This window comes from Peromyscus eremicus, chromosome 6 (genome assembly GCF_949786415.1).
Source record: "Peromyscus eremicus chromosome 6, PerEre_H2_v1, whole genome shotgun sequence".
Lineage (NCBI taxonomy): Eukaryota > Metazoa > Chordata > Mammalia > Rodentia > Cricetidae > Peromyscus > Peromyscus eremicus.
Genome location: NC_081421.1, coordinates 102410626 through 102427384, shown reverse-complemented (window position 1 = coordinate 102427384; position 16759 = coordinate 102410626). Strand labels below are relative to the sequence as shown.

Genomic DNA, 16759 nt, shown 5'->3' with positions numbered 1-16759 from the left:
GCATGAATGTGTGTGTACCATGTGTGTGCCTGGTACCTCAGAGGCCAGAAAGGGGCTTTGGCTGCTCAGGGACTGGAGTTGCAGCTGATTGTGAACTGTTATGTTAGTTCTGGGACTTGATCTCGGGTCCTCTGGAACGGCAGCCAGTGCTCTTAACCACTGAGCCGTCAGTTAAGTTTTAGTGGCAGCTGATCAGTGGACCCGGCTGTGATCTGAGTTCTACTTTCCTGTTTCTGCTTCTCTGGCCCAACAGTATGATTATCCTTGGTTCCACAAGATGGTCCTGTAAGCCAAATACAGGCTGTTCTGGTACGGTTGTCCCTTGGTATCCATACAGGATCCTTTCCAGTCATATGTGAGGTGACACACAGCTGCACATAATGTAATATCCTTTCTGCACTTTAAACCACCTCCAGATCGCTTCTAATACCTAACACGATGCCAGTGTCACGAGATGGCTTTTTTCTGCGTTGTTATGGGATAGTATGGCAAGGAAAAAAAAATGATGTTCAACATGTTGGCACAAGTGTTGGAGGTTCGACTACCCTGGACACAAGTGAGAAGGAGGAATGATGCTCACAAGAGCGTCAGAGAGGCCGACAGCGGGGCAGTCCTACCTGACGCCATGCTCGCAGAGTGAGCCCAGGGCTAAACCCGTCTCAAAACCAAGTTCTGCTTTCTTGGAACTTTCTGAAAAATCACCCCCAGAGTCTTTAACCTACAGCTGTTTTTACCCACAGCTGTGGATGCGAAGACTTGGGGTTCTGCCTGTGCCTGTCCATCTGCAAACCCCCTATCATGGGAATGACTGTGGTGGGTTCAGTCTCAGGCGTTTGGACGTCAGTCCCCAGTTAGTGGGGCTGTTTGGGGGAGGCGTAGGAGGCGTGGCCTTGTTGGAGGAAGCGTGTCACTGGAGGTGGGCTTTGAGAGTTCGCAGGTTCTAGTTCACTCTCGGCTTCATGCTGTGGCTCAGACTGCGAGCCTTCAGCTTCCTGCCCCTGCCCCTGTGCCTGCTGCTTGCTGCCCTGTGTCCCTGCCGCGGTGGAACCATAGCCCAAACAAACTCTTTTATATGCCTTGAGCAGAATGATTTTTTTCTTTCTCGTTTTACATGCCAACCACAGTTCCCACCCCCCAATCATGTTTTATCACAGCAACAAATAGTAGTTAAAACAATGACCACAGGAATCCTGGACATGGGGTCAGAATTTGAAAACTTACAGTTCATGTGGCAGCGGCTTTAACCACGTCATCCTCATGTGAGCATCGCTATGTTAAAGCAGTGTGACCAAGACTGACCCTCCCTGTCGGAGGTCCGAACTTCTAAGCCACATTACAGTCCAGAGTGCTTCCTGCCTTACAGGTTCTCTGCAAGGTTTCTACTCACTTGTGGCAGACGTGACAGCCACGTGTAGCCACACACAGCACACCGAGAGGAGCGAAGATGTAGGGAGGCCATTCCTTCAGAAGGGACAAGCCGGGGACAGAAGCTGTGGAAAAGCCCCTTCAGGACACCAAGATCTCCAGCTTCAAGCAGAGTGAGCCAGGAATCTCAGGCAAGACAGATGCAGCCAGCAGCCTCTTGGCCTAGGAAGTAGACACTGCATTGTGAAGGGAGGCAGGGGGCAGCCTCCACTAGGGGGCGGTGCTGAGCACAGAACAGCTGTTTGCTTGGGCGACCTAACTCCAGCTTGGGTGAACACTGCAGCCGGGAACAGACACTGCCTGTGACCCCCGGCCCCTCTAACCTGACAGCACTCATCTCCAGAGACAAGAGTGTTTCCCTCAGTCTTTAACTCCTGCTAGTCACCTTCTGCTTGGAACCACTTCCCAGCAGGTGCTTCCTGTGTGTTAAAGATGAAGGAGGGGACCGCAGATGACATGTTGTCTCTTTCTAGGTGCAGGCCCCTTCAATTTTACTCTGAGACTCTGGACAAGTGCTAGAATTTCTCCAGCTGCCTCCAATTTCCCCATTTTTTTTTAAAAAAAAAAAAAGGCCTGGATTGGTTTTCTAACTGAAAGCCAACCCAGAGGCCGAGGCCTAGAGGATCAGACACGTAATGAGGTTGGTTGCATGTGCATACACTTGTGGGGTAGAATTAAGAACACAGATTAGGGAAAAGGCTCAAATGTGCCAGGGTGAGCTCCAAACTAGATAGGAAATAAACATCTTTTAAAGACCACAGAGAATGTTTGACCACTTCCCAACTCTCAGAGGACAGGGCTGAAGCTGGGGTGGCCGTACAGGCTCCCCCCAGACCCTCGGGGTTCTGCCTTCTTGCTGTCCTTACATCTCGGTTCTTGCTCTGCAGCTGGGAGGTCCTGTGGGAGGAATCACAGGACCCAGGAGCCTTGAGCCTTCCAAACGCCATCCTCAAACAGAAGCCAGAAACAATTTTTTTCTCAACATAAATCCACGCACTGCACAATTAGCTCCTGTAGCCTGTTCAGTACATGCGATTACCTCTCCCACACAGCTCCTGGCCCCGGGCCGTGAAGGCTGAAGGTTCTACTTAGCGATAAACACTTCTTCATTTAGTTAGCAAACTCTGAGATAAAGATTACGCCGAAGCCGAAGTGAGGAAGGGGTGGGTAGGGTGGGTGAGAGTGAGGGTGAGGGGTTCTGTGTGCATCTGCGTCTCCAGGTGCAGTCCTCTGCCTTCAGCCAGGGGAGTTCCCTACCTTCTTACTGTATCTTGTTTCTCCCCTGCAACTAGTCTGTGGATACTACATAATCAGAGGCTACACTGAAACCGTATCTCTGTATAATTTCGGCTTTGGGGTTTGCTGTACTACAGTCAATATCAATAAACTTGTTTACAGAGTTGGTTTTTAATTAATGAACTCGAGTGATCAATTCTCCTGTCTCCGCATCCTGACTAAAGTCAGGAGGAAAGACAAGTGGAGTCTTTGATAACGATCTGACTCCTTACAAGCTGCTGAGGCGCTGTAGGTCCCAAATCAAACTCCTGGTGAGGTCATCGCTGTGCTGTGGACTCTAGGGACCCCCTTGCCAATCCACAGTCCAAACTCCAGCCACCCAGGACACTGCCTCTTTCCAGTCAGATTTACTTATTTATGTAACTTACAGCACAAATCATATATATTACCCATATTTTCAGATAGGGTCTCTCTGTACAACAGCCCTGGCTGTCCTGGAACTTGCTTTGTGGACCAGGCTGGCTTCGAACTCACAGAGATCTGCCTGTCTCTGCCTCCCGAGTGCTGGAATTACAGGGAATCGCCACCACTGCTCAGCTCAGATCATATTAATTTTATAGTTACAGGTGGGAGGAGGGAGGAGGGGGGATCTGTGGATAGTATGTGGAGTAGAAAATTTCTTAATAAAGAAAAATGAAAGAAAAAAACTTTCTCTTATCCCTGACATTTTATATTCAATTCCATATAAAGTATACATATAACTCTAAAAGCATTTAAATAAATATAAATAGCATATAGAAAAATGTATAGTTACCCATCTTATGCCTCCAGCCCCTCAGACTGAAAGCTCCTCTAGGAAGGGGAAGGATCCCATTTAACAAGCAGCCCCTCCCCAAGGTAGTTCTCACCCTGGGGAAGTCACCCTCATGGGGGTCTGCAGGGTGAATAAGCCACTGCGTCTACAGCACGGGCCTTCCAGCGGACACAGAAGGGGGGTGCATTTCCACTTCCCAAGTTTGTGGGCTCTCAGCTCTCCAACAAACGACAGGTTCGTCCCAAACCAGCAAAGGGTGCCTTTGGCTTGCTCAGAAGAGCCCACAGGAACGGCTTTTACCGATCCTGTCTCTAGCTGGAGCGAAGGGGTCCTGCCGCTGAGAGCGGGCCAACAATAACTGCAGAGTGAACTTGCGTATGAAATTTTCATACACTTTGGCGGATTCAAGCCCCTCCTCCTCAACTTCTCCATGGGGCTTCAAGACGCCACCTGGGGTACCCGCCCCCAAGCATAGAACCATAAAGTATAATTCATGCATTTCGAGCAGTGGAAACGCAAGTGTTATGAGAGCCTTTCAGCACTTGAGCTGCATAGTCAGGGGTGTGAGCTCGAAGATCTTTCTCATTTCATAGTCTTTAATGACACAAAGTTAGTGTCGGCGTGGACAGATGGAACGGAGAGAGGACAGAAACAAACCCACGACTCCACAGACAACTGATTCCTGACAAAGAGTCCGTAAATATGTATTAAGAAATGACAAGTGCTTGAAGAGGTGGGGGAGGGGAACTGACGAGCCACCTCCAGAAGGTTAGACTAGACCCCCGGGTCTGACTCTATGTGGATCGAAAAGCTTACTGTAAGACCTGAAACTTTGAAACTGCTAAGGGAAAACATAGAATGCTTCAAGATACTGGCACAAACACTGACTCCAATACACAGAACGAAAAGAATTATATAAGGAATTTCACTGCATTAAAAAGCTTCAGCAAAGGAGATAACCTACAGGACAGGAGAAAAATCCTTTTCAACTACCAACCTGAGGGGCTAGCATCGACAACATGTTAAGAACAAAGACAAGACCTCTGGGGACTGAAGAGGCGGCACAGTACGCCAAGAGCATGTACTGCTTTAGAGAGGCTCTGAGTTCGGGGCCTAGCACCCACGTCAGGGGCTCACAACTGCCTGTAGCTCCGCCTCCAGGGGACTCTGCGCCCTCCTTTGGTCTCCACAGACACTGTGCTCATGCACACAATCTTCCTCACTGTTAAAAATTTTAAGTGACTTGAAGGCAAACAAAACCCTCCAAAACACAACAACAACAAAAAAAACCAAACACGTAATACAACCATACATGGGTAAATTCTCCAAACAGATACATTTGAGAAAATAACATCTTTAGCCATCAGGGAAATGCAAATTTCAACTCTACTGAGTCTGCCTCACCCCAGTCAGGATGGCTACTGGTAAGCACACACACTCGTCATAACATAGCATGAGGGATAGGAACTCTTGCATATCGTTGATGGGAATGTAAGTCAATATAACCACATGGAAATCAATAGATGGTGGTTGCTCAAAAAATTCAAAGTAGGCCTACAGTATAACCTGGCTCCTGGGTGTACATCCACAGTCAGCACACAGCGGATGCCCACACACGCATGATTCCAGAGGATCTGTTCACAACGGCCAAGTTACAGGACCAGCCCAGGGGTTTGGAAACAAATGAATTAGAGAAAGACAATGTGGTAGACAGACAGACACAGTGGAGTACTATTTAGGTATAAAGAATAACGAATTCAGTCATTTGAAAATGGAGTAAGAGTAAGTCATTAGGGAAATGGAAGAAACCAGAGGTGATTATGTTAGGTGCAATAATCTAGACCTAGATGAACCAGTGTGTTTTCTGTCAAATGTGGAAGCTAGACATTTTAGATAGCATGAAAGTGGAGAAAAAAAACTATCTGGGGGGGAAGGGGACCAGCCGAGGGGGAAGGGGCATGGGGGGGGAGCAAATCAGAACGAAGCGTAATGACACACGTATGTAGAGATGCCGTGACGGCGATGGGGGAGGGCCAGCAAGCAGAATGACATGTTAAAATTCCAGACGGAAACCTGATACTTTGTAAGCGAATTTAACAATAAAAATAAAACAACTTTAAAAGACAATTCCATAACACAATTCATTGTTTTGTATACTAACCCAAAGAGTTAACTTTAAAAAAAAAAAGAATATTTTTTTTCCAAGAAAAAGAAAGAAGATCCTGTAAATTCGGAGGGACTACTAGGAGACAAGAGAGGGGAGGGTTCCAGGAAGTGGGGTTGAGGTGCGCGGCAGGGATGAGTGGTGGGAAGGTGGGTATGACTAAGCGAGGTGTGTGTGTGTGTGTGTGTGTGTGTGTGTGCTGGAGTGTCAGCGCCAAGTCTGTCAATGTGCAGTCAACTGTACTGAGCTGAGGAGTTTAAGAAGAAGCTTCCCTGAGTGCACCGGAGGAGTGAGGCCTCCTGGTGTGGAGTCCCTGCCCTCTCCTGGCAGGCCCTGGCTTTCAAGCTCTGAAGTGTACTTGGCATTGCTCTCTCAGAACGGAAAAATGGCTGTGGGACTTCACTTCATTCTCCAGCAGCGGTTCTCAACCTTTTCTAATGCTGCGACCCTTTAGTACAGTTCCTCACGTTGTGCTGATCATTACCCATAAAATTATTTCACTGATACTTCATAAACTATCATTTTGCTACCCTTATAAATCATAATGTAAATCCTTTGGGAGATAGTGGTTTGTCAGAGGGGTTGCGACCCACACGTTGAGAACCGCTGCTCTACAGAAAGAGTTGGTCCCACTCCAGCCCTTCATCTCTCCTGGGCTGGCTTCCGAGGTGAGGTCAGCGCAGGCAAGCCAGGGCCTTCCCACCCCACGGGAGAACCCAAACCCACATAACCAGAAGTGCTTCTCAGCACCATGGGGCACCAGAAAGCCACTCTGGGAAGGGGAAGAGGCCTGGAAGGTGACCTGCACAGGAAGCCAAGAACCGCACGGGCACACGTCACTGTCAAAGTCACACAAGCACTTAACTGTTACACAGAAACTCTCTGGGTATGGCAAGTTAGGGAAGGGGTACAAGGAGTCCCTGTTGAGTCCCTCATCACCATGAGGCAGTGAAGGCCAGGAGTTAGATAAAGGAGTCACAGCTTGGAGTCCCCCTTTTCTCTGCAGCCTGAAGTCCAGAGACTGTGAGGGGCTATCCTATGCCACACAGCTCCCACAGGACCTGTTCTGAGAGCTGGGCAGCCTGGTCCCTGGCTTTTTATTTCCCTGGGGCAGCTCTTCCAGAAGGGAAGGTCTTCCCACATCTCGGGACTAGCAATGACCGTTAGAGCCCTCCCCAGGAGAGTTCTCCTGAGTGCCGAGAACACTTTATCCTCATTACATCATCATATTTCCCTGCTAGACCAGGATGCCAAACACCCGCAGAACCACACAGGTGGCCCACGATGGCGGGGACCTTCTTTGTCCCTTTCAATGCAGCATCTCCAGGTCTTACAAAACCTGGCTCAGTCACCAAGCATTGGTGACCAGCAAGTCGGTCACCATGTGCAGGGAAGTTTCTGGAGTCCTACAGCAAAGGGAGGGATGGAGGACATCGAGAACCAGCGATGGTAATTCACTGGACTCATTCTGGACGGTAGCCTGGGCTCCCGTCTGCTCTCTACTCATGGCGGCTACCAAGACCGCGGGGGTGGGGGGGGGGGGTGTGTGACTTCAAAGACCACACGGCCGTCCAGGGAGCGAGAAGGACTAAAACAGTAGATGCAACAACCCAGGCTTCATCCAGCAGTGGGGGGCTTGAGAATTGGGAGCAGAGACAAGGCTTTGTCTTGCTTTTCTTGTATATTTAACAAGGACCCCTTAACCTTCAGAGAAAAAGAGGTGATGAGAAGGCCCGAGGGTCGCTGTGACTCATTAAAGAAATAGGCATCGGAGGTGCATCTTAAGACGGAGATAGACTCAGCTCTAGCGTTCGTATCAAAAGAGCACTAATTACGAAGGACAGTAAATCCAGTTCCAGCTCTTAAGCGCTACAGTGCATTTTGCATGACGTAGGTGGCCCTCAAATTGTTGGTGTAAAAGTACTATTTAGTACGTCCCTGAGTGCCAGCCCTCGGGACCCCGTGCTTCTGAGGGCCTCCTGCACCAGGGCAGGAGGGGGAAAGGGCGGCAAACCATGCCTGAGAGATCAGCAATGAAACGGTTACGTTCATAAAACAAGACAGAGCTGGCGATACCTCGGTTGGCAGAGTGCCTGCCTGGCATGCATGAGGTCCAGGTAAACCAGGCATGGTGGTGCAAGCCTGTAGCCCCAGCACTCGGATGGTGGAGGCTGGAGGGTCAAAGTTCAAGGTCAGCCTTGGCTATATAAGAGAGGTGGAGGTCTGCCTGGGCTACCTGAGGCCTGTCTTAAAAAGACAAAACACAGAAGCAACACAAAGTGTGTACGCATACTTTTTTCTATGTTGTCGTCTAGGAAGTCACATGTATCTTGGGACTGAGACTATGACTGAATCGTCCCTGTGCACTGAAGGACAAATCGAGGTGGCTGACTCGGGAGACCTTGGTCAACAGTCACTCAGTTCACTGTACGTAGCCACCATCTGTGGCGGCGTTACATTCGGAAATGATGGGAGCGTCCCCCATGTGAAGAAATGGGTCTTTCACTGGGGGAGAAGCCACTCAGAGGTGGCTAAAATCGGTGAGGTTAGCTCAGGCCAGAACAACTGTGACAGCAGATGGGAGTCAGAATTGAAGACCAAGAGTGTTCCTCAGGACAGGAAGTGACAGGGCTGTGTGTGTGTGTGTGTGTGTGTGTGTGTGTGTGTGTGTGTGTGTGTAATTCTGATTCCTACTGTGCCAAAGACAAGGCGTGCATTACACACGTACACACGTGGGCATCATTCCCACTGTGAGGCGAGGAAAACAAGACCAAGAAGCTGCTATGGAGAGTCCAGGCGGCCTGGTGCCCGAGACGCTACAGGGAGATCTCCGTAGGGAAAAATCACTTGAATGTGCAGGACCCAAAGTAAATTCTGAAGCGTGGATGAGGTCACCTGGCTTAGTCAAGAGCATCCACACTGCAGGCCATGGCTCCTTCCTCTAAGGACTGCTGCCCAGACTGGCCTAGACACCAGTCGAGCGAGCAGGCTTGCCAAGCACAGGGCAGCATAGGCTGTGCCCTCCGCCTACTTGGGGAACTGCTAAATCTGTTTGGCTAGAGCCCGGGTCTCACACGGGCCAGTCTGGAGGTGAGGAGACACTGTGAGCAAATGACCTGAGGCTTGGGCACCAGGCTGGGGCAGTGACAGATCTCCACCAGGTGACGGGACCGTATCCTTCAGGCAGTAAGAGCTGGCTGGTTTTGAGTAGAGAGGGGACATCACCCACTTGGGTTTCAGAAAATCCCTCCGAGCAATATGGATGACCCGTGGAAGGATCGTCCTTCCAGGAAGACTTCTCCAGCCACAACAACTCCCCAGAGGCTAGGATAATAGCAGCAGAATAAGGAACGGGGCTGGGCAGTCTTGAAAGGCAAGGCGGTACAGAGGACCGTCAGGGAACCCAACGGGACCGGTGACTACCTGCACAGGTTCTAGAGAAAGAACACCGTAGAAACAAAGGCATCCGTTGTGGAGAACAGTCACACCCTGTCAATTCAAACTTAAGACCCAGCTTCACTTACGAAGCCAGCTTCCCCGGGTCATGTGGTAGAAATCAAAGCCTTATCCTAAAGAGAAGTGAATTCAGCTTTACTCACAAGTCCTAGGGTGACGTCTAACAGTGGTTACCAACAAAGAAAAACGCTCAACAGAAGACATAAACCAATCACTTCAGTGGCCACGGGATATTTTAAAATAGAAAAATAAATAAATAAAGCCCATGACTCTTCCTCACTAGAAACACACTGTCCACAAGTCATTTCAACTGAGTCTTTACCATGTAGCCGGGCTGAGTGGGCTACAGCGGTGTTCCTGTGGGCTGAGGAGGGGGACAGATTTTCCGCTGGTCAGTAAGAAACAGCCGAGAAGGAAAGGTTGAGGGCGAGAGAACAGAGAAGCAGCCGGGTAGAGGAGAGGCACACTGTATCGCAAACACAGGGCTGGGACAAGAGCCACGAGAGAGCTTCAACAGCACTAGACGGGTTTGGGGGACGGCTTCGTCTTTCGGGAACAATGCTGGATGGAGCTGGTGAGCGCGGGAAGACCCACAAGCAAGAGCCTCTTGTTAGAGCTAGATCAGCAGGAGGGCCCGAGAGTTGATCTTACCATGTTTCAGATGTACGCAGCTGTCATTCTGGGACCTGTACCTGCAGAAAATTGTGTCTTTAACAATTTTTTTACGGAGAAGTTTCTGTACATTCCAAATACGTAGTAGTAGCTACAACACCGTGTGGGCCTGTTGGCTTTGCTTTTTACGGTTTTCTCTCCTGGCAGCTCTTCTGTCTGTGCGGCCCCTGTGGCGGCCTTCTCCCAGAAAGACAAAGGAGCTCACGTGGGACCTCACTGACTCCAGTCATCAGCGCAAGCCCCGCCATTGGGATGTGTGGTATTAAGATCTCAAGAGGCATGGAAGACTCTCAAGGGAACACAAGGTGGCACGTCGTACCATCATCACAAAAGTTCTGTCTTTAAGGACCACGCAAACAGAGCGGAGGCGGAAGCAGAGGACACAGACAGCAGAAGTGGACGGGGACTCAACCACAGCTCCCAACTAGGACTCCGGGGTCCAGGGGTGGGGAAGGAGTTTTTACAGGCACCTTCACGTTTCAAAGTCTTCCTGAAATGTTCAGGAAGTTCAGGAAAGAAAGCCGAGTGAGGGCATCCCAGGTGACAGTCCCAGAATGAGGCAGCATCTAGGAGGATGCGGACTATTCACAGGGATTCTGGCAGAAGCAGACGTGCCAACACAAAGCCCCGTGGTACCTACCTGAAGTAGATTCCTGTAGCTTCTCTCTCTTCCTCTTCTTCTTCTTGCCCTGAAGGACAGAGGCACAGTGTCAGACAGAGTGGAGGGTAGGCGTGCAGGTGTGCTCTGTACAAAAGAAGGCGGCCAGCCAGATAGACAGAGAGGGACTGACTGACTGCCTGCACCGGCTGTGTGCATATGTGTGATTCCTACATTCCTGCCTCTGTGGGTACCCCTCTTACTGACTGCCATGCTCAGAACTCACCTCAGGGAGTGCCCCCGGTGAACCCTGCTGTGAAGTGTACTACATGTTTTATGTCCACGGTGTCAACTGAGTGCCCAGATTCCCGCCGCAGAAGCATGATGTAACCAGGGAGAAAAGGTAGAAGAGGAAGTGGAACCTGGGAACTGAGGCCTCTGCTTCTCCAGACAGACGTGACTCCGATACAGGAGCAACTTTAAATACATTTCAAACACATCTCAATGACAAACTAAAAATATCTGGTCACATTTTAAGTGGCTTAAAATTTTCACTTCTTGTGGAAACTACTTCCACGTCCACAGGCCACGGCCACAGCCCGCTTACACAGTTCGTAAGTGGTTAACCTGCGACAGGTATTTTCGGCTGGCCAGTGCACCTCCACCATAGCCAGCACCTCTGGAATGATGGCAGCAATGAGTGACAGTGACAATATAAGCCTGTCGATTCACAGCTGAGCATGTCTTGTCACTCTCTAAAAGTGTGCACGGATTTATGCACCTCAAAGCAGTTTTTCTTCCTGTCACATGGTTACTGAGCGAGGCCTTCAAGTGTCAGGAAGTTGACTGAAACTCTCTTCCTAAACACTTAAGGTGGACAGTCTGGATCAGGTACCCAGAAAAATGGCCCATCAAAGAGAACATCATCTTTGGTGTGACCAGAGGTGCCCCAGGGGAAGGGAGCATGCTTCCTGCGGTCACCACCATCCTCCATTCAAACAGTTCTCCAAGTTTTGGAGTGTTCCTGGGAGGCTGTGTCAGAAACCTTCTTCACTATCCTCTCCTGTTCCCACCTGCGTGGGTCTCAAGTGTCGTCTCTTTCAAGAACTTTCTCTGTTCCGTGCCTCATCTCTCTTCCTGAGACAGAGCCGGGGCTGTTCTGCTGAGCAGACTCCCCCAGGACCCTGAGCCTGGGGTCACGGCTCATCTACTCACCAGTGGTGCCGTAAGCCTCTCTCCATCCTCCGAGTGCAGGCAGCCAGTGTGTAACGCTCTGAGCATCACTGTACCTACCGCTTGTGTGGTAGGGTAGGTGTACACGCGTGAGGTGAGAGACCCTACCTGGAATTTGTGGCAGGCAAAGTGGGGCCGGTTTGGACATATTAACTAATTCATGCACGACAAAATACTATTTGTCAAAATTACAGACTATGTGATGCTGGGAGGCAGGATAACCTCACTCGAGAAAAATCTATGTGCTGTTGATTCACAAAAACTTCATTTATTAGCCCAAATTATGGAAGTTCAATTGCAAAAATCACTGATGCCACCAACAGGGCCACTTTACACTAGACCCAGATGTATGTTTCATGATCTCAAGAGGACCAGGAGGCATCCTCACTGTACAGGCTGCTCCTGATGTTATACTCCTGCATATTACATACATGTTATATATTGTATATGTCATATAATATATATATATATACACACACTCCTGTGAAATATATTTATAATGTATTGTTTGCAAGGGTGCTCTCACACGACTCTGCTTTGCCTTAGCCATTGATGGGACTGTTAAACAAATAGTATGAATGAAGCTGGGTTTTCCCTTCATTCAAGCAAGGCACATGAAAACAATTTCCTTTAACAGTCATGGAGGGTAAAATCTTTAAAGAAGAACTCAGAACCCAGCAGCTTTCTTCAAAACTACTCACTTTTCCTGTGAAGGGGGAGCAAAGGAAACAGAAGGATGGAGGAGAAGGGGAGCACATGTGTATGTTCTCTACCTATTTCTAAATGCTAAAACTTATCACTCTAAGAGAAAGTTTTTCAAGACATTCAGCAAGCAATGCTAAGTATGTGCAAACTTCCAGCTCGGTAAAGCTCTAGTAATGGAGTCAGAGGGTAAAGGTCAGTGGTCCCCTCCCAGGCAAGCCACAGCCAAAGGGCATGCAGGACAGGGCGAGAAGAAGACACGCATGTGCCCCTTTGTGGCAACTTATCTTCCCCCTTACAGGGCATAGCAAAGGCTCCATACAGGCAGATGCTAATTACTGCTCAGGGAACAGAGCACGGAGCTAGTCCTCAGGAGGGAAGCTATGCAGATCCTCCAGTCAAGCCAATGTGGGTTTAAATTGCAGTTCAGCCACCTACTCCACTGCTGTGGACAAATTAGCTAACCTCTCTGACCTCACAGCCCTGAGAAGTAGAGTAATGATGCTGATGCCATTGGATGGTTGTTAAGGATTGGAAAGTAACAGAAGGAATGTAAGACATTCCCTACAATCAGCATATGGTAGTTATTAAAACAACCAAACAACTTGGGAGATGACTGTGCCCTTGCTTCCAAGTAGTCGCGCACAGGACCCTTATTTCCTGTGTCAAAGTTATTTCTGATGTATACACTCCAAATTCCGAACAGTAAAGCAGCATTGTCGTGAAGCAAATTATGGGGGGGGGGGGGGGGGAGTTCAACCCATTCTTAGAAGGATACATATGTTTCAAATGCTGCAATGTCTAGTTATGGGACATGTGACTTTAGACACACACTGTTGTCACTGTCTCTATGGGAACTGGAGCTTCTACAGCAAAGGCCAGTATCAATAAACTGTACACCAACTCATGGCTTCCCATGTGTGGTTGAAGAGACAATTCTATATGAAGACTGCCCTGAATGGCATTCCTGCTGCTGGTCTCCTGATATACACTAACGTGTCCCCTCAAACGCCCACATTGAAATCTTAAAACCTCCTGACCCCTGAGAATGTGATGGAAAAAGGTGGAGCCTCTGGGAGCTGCTGACTGGGGCACAGACATTAGAACAGGACTAGTCCTCAGGGAAAGGGCACAGCCAAGTGCTTGGGGGTGGCCCTTGGACACCCAGCCTACTGGTGCCCTTGGTCTCAGACATTTCAGCCTCCAGAGGAGTGAGCAATATATTCTTGCTTTTATGAGCCCCCTAGGCTATGGTGTTCTGTTGTAGCTGTCTGAGCTGTGCTAAAAATGATTTTCAAAATATTCTCTTATTTCAAGAATCTAAACCATCAAAATTGTTACTTTATATAAAAATGACAAAATTTCAAATATATCATTCGTAATATACTTTCTATGTAATAGTCTTCACTATAGCAAGAAAACGTCAGTAAGATGTCCAAACTCTTCAGCAGTAAGAGCTGGCAGTATAGATGAGGTAGTTCTTGACAATAAAACTATAAATTTTGGTATAATTTTATATAATAAAAAAACCTAGAACATGCCAATCCCTACTGTCTTTATTCAAGTCCATAGAAGATGTCAGGGTACATTAATAGGAGATTCAAAAAAATTACATAGTTCTAATCTTGTGTCAAAACAGTCACTAAAATATGGTGTAAGATTTATAAAATAATCATCACCTGGAAGGAAATCTGACAACATGCATTAAGTACTTTAAAATGTTTATATCCTCTTTCTCAAAACCCTGCTACTATGAATCTAGCCTGCAAAAATAATGGTCCTGTGCACAGGAAAAAACACCCTCTTATGCACGGACATATCCACAGCAGGGTGGATTGTGTAACTCAGAAAGGAGAGAAAAAAGGGAAGAAAGAAAGAAAAGAAAATATAAAATCAGGAAAAAACAGGAAATGGAGATGTTTACTTAATGGAATATGGACATAAACATGATTTCATAAAAGAAAGATGCATTTTTATGTAAGAACAGGAAACATGTCATAAAATATACGTATATACACACTTACATTTTACCTATGTGTGAAACTAAAGACACACCAGAAGGGATATAGTTATCACTAATCTTGCCTTTACATGGTGAAATTACAGGGTTTTTTGTTTGTTTGTTTGACATCTCTTTCTGGTATTTTGATGATAAGGGGTTTTATGTTTTGATCTTTGAAAGAGCTTTATTTTACAAATAAATTAGTACTCACAGGAACAAAAGAAAAGCTTAAAGTTTTCAGAACCCAACGTACTCATGAAATCTTTATTACACAGTTCGTTAATTTCCCAAAACAAGAAACAGTGCCAACACCATGCATCCTCCAGACATCCCCCTTGAGAGAGAGAGAGAGAGAGAGCAAGGCAGGGTGGGGGTGGGGGGCGGAAAGCCACGGGGGACAGACAAAGGGCTTACATAATTGTCTCTTGCTGACCAGCCTGGATAAAGCTGCATATGTAGCTGTCTCTCTTTCCGTGCTAATTCATAATATTTGGCCTGCTCTTCCCGGGAGAGGGCGTGCCACTAAAACCAAAAAGGAAGGGGGAAGAGAGGAAAGGTAAGTGAGGCCGCAACAGTACAGCTCAGGATTCACACTCTGACCAATGCATTGAATGTAAGCATTTCAACTCCGTTTCCCTTCTAAAGGGGAGCAGCCCTGATGCTGCTGCACAAACCCCGCTCGGAGTCTGGCAGCTGGAGTAACACTCACACTCCGGTTTCTCTGCTCTGTGGTCCTGTATCACGTGCAACACATCAAAGCACTCCTAAGACCTATCACCCACTCGTTCCTTTTGCCAATACAAATTAAAAAGAACTCTCGCAGGTGAACCCCGAGACTCCGCTTTGCCCTTCTTCGTCTGGAGCTTACACTGGTAACTGAGCCCAAGGAGCACTTACTGATGCAAAATGTGATAATTTCCAGATGCCTTTTAGGACGAGCACACCCCCTTCCCACTCATCCTCTCCCCTAGCTCTGTTATATCAAGTCTGGAACCCGAGTCACATGATACCATCAGGCAAGACATTAGGCCTGTCCCTGTCACCTCACACTCACACATGCGCACATCTCCAGAACACTGCTACCACTACCCACACAGCACACTTCTGACTGTGGTTAGCTGCCGTCCAGTGGAAAGCAAGAAACCATGTCGAAACTTGCTTGCCATCTATGAGACTGGAGTTTCTGATACAGAACATACTGTGGCTGACAATCTTTGAGCACCCACACACAAACACACACACAATGTAACTAATAAGTAACAAAATTGTTACTCTGAAAGCAAGGTGTTTATATGGGATTTTTGAAGACTTCACATGCACACCTTTTTGCAAGTATTTGTGAACCACTTGTCTGGGTCCCCAGCAGAGAGTTTTCTAATATTTTTCCCACTTCTCCAGTGCCAGGATCTGCCAGAAAAACCTTCCATGGAGAAGTGGGGTACCCACTAACTGCAAGATGATTGCACTATGTGATGTAGCTGCCGGAGGAAGAAGGGTTCCTCCCTGAAAATGTCACTTAGGTAGCTGGGACCCTCTGCCTCCTCCTGTTCTGTACCAGGCAGTCTCGCACACTGATTCTAATTCCACTATTTGGATCTTTTGGGGGGGGGGTTGTTTTTGGCTTTTGTTGTTTTTTAAACGAAAAGAAAGAAGTGGGGAGGTGTGGTTGGTTGGGGAGGGGAAGGAAGAAGAAACAGGCTCTCATCAGTGCGGCTTGGACCTGAAGGTGTGGCTGAGCATCTTCTCTCCAGAAAGCAGGGGCGCCTGCTGCTCTAATCGGACAAGAGAACAGGGGAGCCATCTCACAGCAGCTCATGGGACTCCCGGCACCTTCCCGCCATGCCAGCTGGGCAGCCACAGCAGAGCCCACAGGCCAGGCAGCCACTTCCGTGCCTTTTGAAATCCCCTTGAAAGCCAGTCCTCTGTGGCGGATTGGGCAGATGGTTTATTTTTTAAATTGCATTAGAAGTGCAGAATGTGAAGTTAAAAAGCATGACCCACAGGTGACTTTGCCTTTATGCAAATCAGGTGATACACTTTAAAAAATCCTTTTATATTTATGTGTGTGTGTGTGTGTGTGTGTGTGTGTGTGTGTGTGTGTAGGCACACGTATCACAGCACACATGTAGCAATTTAAAGGTAAGTTATGTGAATTGATTCTTTTCTTCCATCACATGGGTCCCAGGGATCACACTCAGGTCATCAGGCCTGGTGCCAAACACCTTTACCTGCTAAGCCATCTCGCTGGCCCACTGTAATATACTTTTGCTACAAAACAATAAGAACAACAAGTAGGGGAAAGGTGGCAGAAAGCTCTTAACACAAGAAGTTACATGAAACACAGTTCTTTGTACTAGCAGAATAACTAAAACAGGACAAAGGGAACCAAAGAAGAAGGCATGTATGGACACACTGACTATTCTATCCAGAAAGCCACTCCGCTCTCATCCAGTGGGC

At 48.0% G+C, this 16759-nt stretch overlaps 1 protein-coding gene across 14 annotated transcripts in view; it reads right to left on the bottom strand.

The window, feature by feature from the left end:
* Lef1 (lymphoid enhancer binding factor 1) overlaps positions 1–16759 on the bottom strand; it is a 112222-nt gene that overhangs the window by 7657 nt on the left and 87806 nt on the right. For 7 of the 14 annotated variants that reach the window (XM_059266235.1, XM_059266234.1, XM_059266237.1 and 4 more), the window contains 3 exons: positions 14717–14824; positions 10408–10456; positions 9747–9787 (listed from right to left, as the gene is read on the bottom strand). In XM_059266235.1, the coding sequence (XP_059122218.1) occupies positions 9753–9787; positions 10408–10456; positions 14717–14824 (192 nt within the window). In that variant the 3' untranslated portion in view covers positions 9747–9752. The remainder of the gene's footprint in view (positions 1–9746; positions 9788–10407; positions 10457–14716; positions 14825–16759) is intronic. The other 7 variants (XM_059266232.1, XM_059266233.1, XM_059266236.1 and 4 more) reach the window with 1 other exon arrangement.